Source organism: Babylonia areolata, chromosome 6 (assembly GCF_041734735.1).
Source record: "Babylonia areolata isolate BAREFJ2019XMU chromosome 6, ASM4173473v1, whole genome shotgun sequence".
Taxonomy (NCBI): Eukaryota; Metazoa; Mollusca; class Gastropoda; order Neogastropoda; family Buccinidae; genus Babylonia; species Babylonia areolata.
In genome coordinates, this window is record NC_134881.1 from 22806096 (window position 1) to 22808066 (window position 1971).

At 57.1% G+C, this 1971-nt stretch overlaps 1 protein-coding gene across 3 annotated transcripts in view; it reads left to right on the top strand.

Annotated features, from left to right (window-relative positions):
• The window catches only part of LOC143282837 (uncharacterized), a 58743-nt gene extending 56772 nt beyond the window's left edge, over positions 1-1971 (top strand). For all 3 annotated transcript variants that reach the window (XM_076588663.1, XM_076588662.1, XM_076588664.1), the window contains one exon: positions 1-1971. This exon is cut by the window's left edge and continues 303 nt beyond it. In XM_076588663.1, the coding sequence (XP_076444778.1) occupies positions 1-1099 (1099 nt within the window). In that variant the 3' untranslated portion in view covers positions 1100-1971.

Consider the following 1971-nt stretch of genomic DNA (forward strand, 5'->3'; position numbering starts at 1 on the left):
GGACGCGGACAGCGGGGTGCCCAGCGACCGGGAGAACGGAGGTGGGGAAGACGGCAGCCCCACCACCTCCTCCCCCTCCTTCTCCTCCCGGGGTCCGGGCGGGGGATCCACTGGGGGACCTGCAGGCTCGGCCTACCTCTCCGCCGTGCTGCAAGGCCTGCTGTCGTCATCAGCGGGTGATGGCGTTGGTGATGACGTGGCCGCGGGGACCGGGGAGGATGACGTAAATGACATGATCGACGTCACCTCCCTGCCGGTCCTGTACGCCGCCGGAAAGGAGGAGGAGGGGGTGGACGGAGGCGGCAGTGCGGAGCTGTCTTCTCTCGGGGCGGCGTCGGCGGGTGTGGAGGAGGAGGATGTTGACGCCGTCAGGGAAGGCGCGGCGGCGGACATAGCGATGGCGACGTGCTCAGAAGAAACGGGGGAGATGATGAACAACAACCCCTCTTCCCCCTCCTCCTCCGACGTCGACACGGGCCGACTGCTGGGGGCCCTGCTGCACCAGCACTTTCTGGCGTCTAACCGCGGGAGGGGGGAAGAGGAGGAGGAGGGCGAGGAAGAGGATGAGGATGAGGAAGGGGATGAAAGCTTCAGATCCAGTCTGGGACGTATGGTGCGGGCGTCCACTCCTCCCATGCACAGGTCTCACGCCGGGGAGGAGGAGGACGACGACGAGGAGATGCCTGAAGAGCCGCCCCCGGACTACGCCAAGAAGGTCCGCTTCAGCATGCAGGTGACGGAGATGCCCCAGCTTGGAGACCCCCACATTTCCGACCCCCGTAGTGATGACGACGTCGCACCTCCTGAGGACGAAACGCTCCGCGATGACGTCAGCAGGCCTGCCGACACCACCAGCGACCAGGCCGGGGAGGCGGGGGTGGTGGGCACCACTGGGGTTGAGGGAGGAGGAGGGGGAGCAGACAGCGACATCTCCACACTCCTCATCCGGCCCCTTGGGGAGGTGGCGAAGGGGAAGGGGGAGGGGGAGGACGAACCCAGCGCCCCACCGCCACCACCCAGCCTCAGCCCGCTGGTCGAGCATCACGGGGACCGGAAATACGTCACCACGCTGCGCATTGGGGGCGGTGACTCTCATTGAGCGAGCGTGGGTGCTTGCAGCCTGGTTCACTGCCAGTCCTTGATGTACCCCTTCACCCGACTGCCCCTCGACCTCACCCCTCCCCTCCCCTCCCCTCGTCCACCACCACTACCAGCACCTCTTCCTCCTAAACCCCAACCCCTACCACCACCACCACTACGATGCACAGTCCAGGAAGTGTTGACGACACTGTCTGATAGCGACACCATCTGTTATAACACTATACACGCAAACATTGAAAAACGTCATGTTTTGGTCACGAAATTGGCAGTTTGGATTGTGTCATTGTTGTGATGTAAGACTGCTGAGTTGTTGTTTTTTTGTTTTTGTTTGGTTTTTTGTTGTTGTTTTTTTTTGGGGGGGTTGCTGTTGCTTTTTTTTCAGTTTTTTTAACCTGATGGCGAGAGAAGATCACTTGACATAATATTTGAGACATCTAACAATAGAATATTGTTTTGTTTTGATTCCTCTCTCTCTCTCTTTCTCTCTCCCTCTCTCTCTCTCTCTCTCTCTCTCTCTCTCTCTCTCATCATTATTTTTCCCGCCAGCCAAAAACAGAACTTGTGAGGACTTGTGAGGATGTTCAGGAACAGCAATTCTATTCTCAATCCATGGAGGCTGGTTATCTTTCCTTGATTGGGAATTGGTCCTCTTTCCACTGCGGAAATGTACTCATTGTTGGCTGTTGTTGTTTGTTTGTTTTTAACTCTCTGTCTCTGTCTCTGTATGTCTCTCTCTCTCCCTCTCTCTCTCTCTTTCTCTCTCTCTCTCTCCTAAATATACTACCCCTGTAATGTTTGTTTACACCACCCCTTCAGGACAGGCTCTTGCATGTATTGAATAAAATATCTGTATCTGTATCCGTAGCCCCC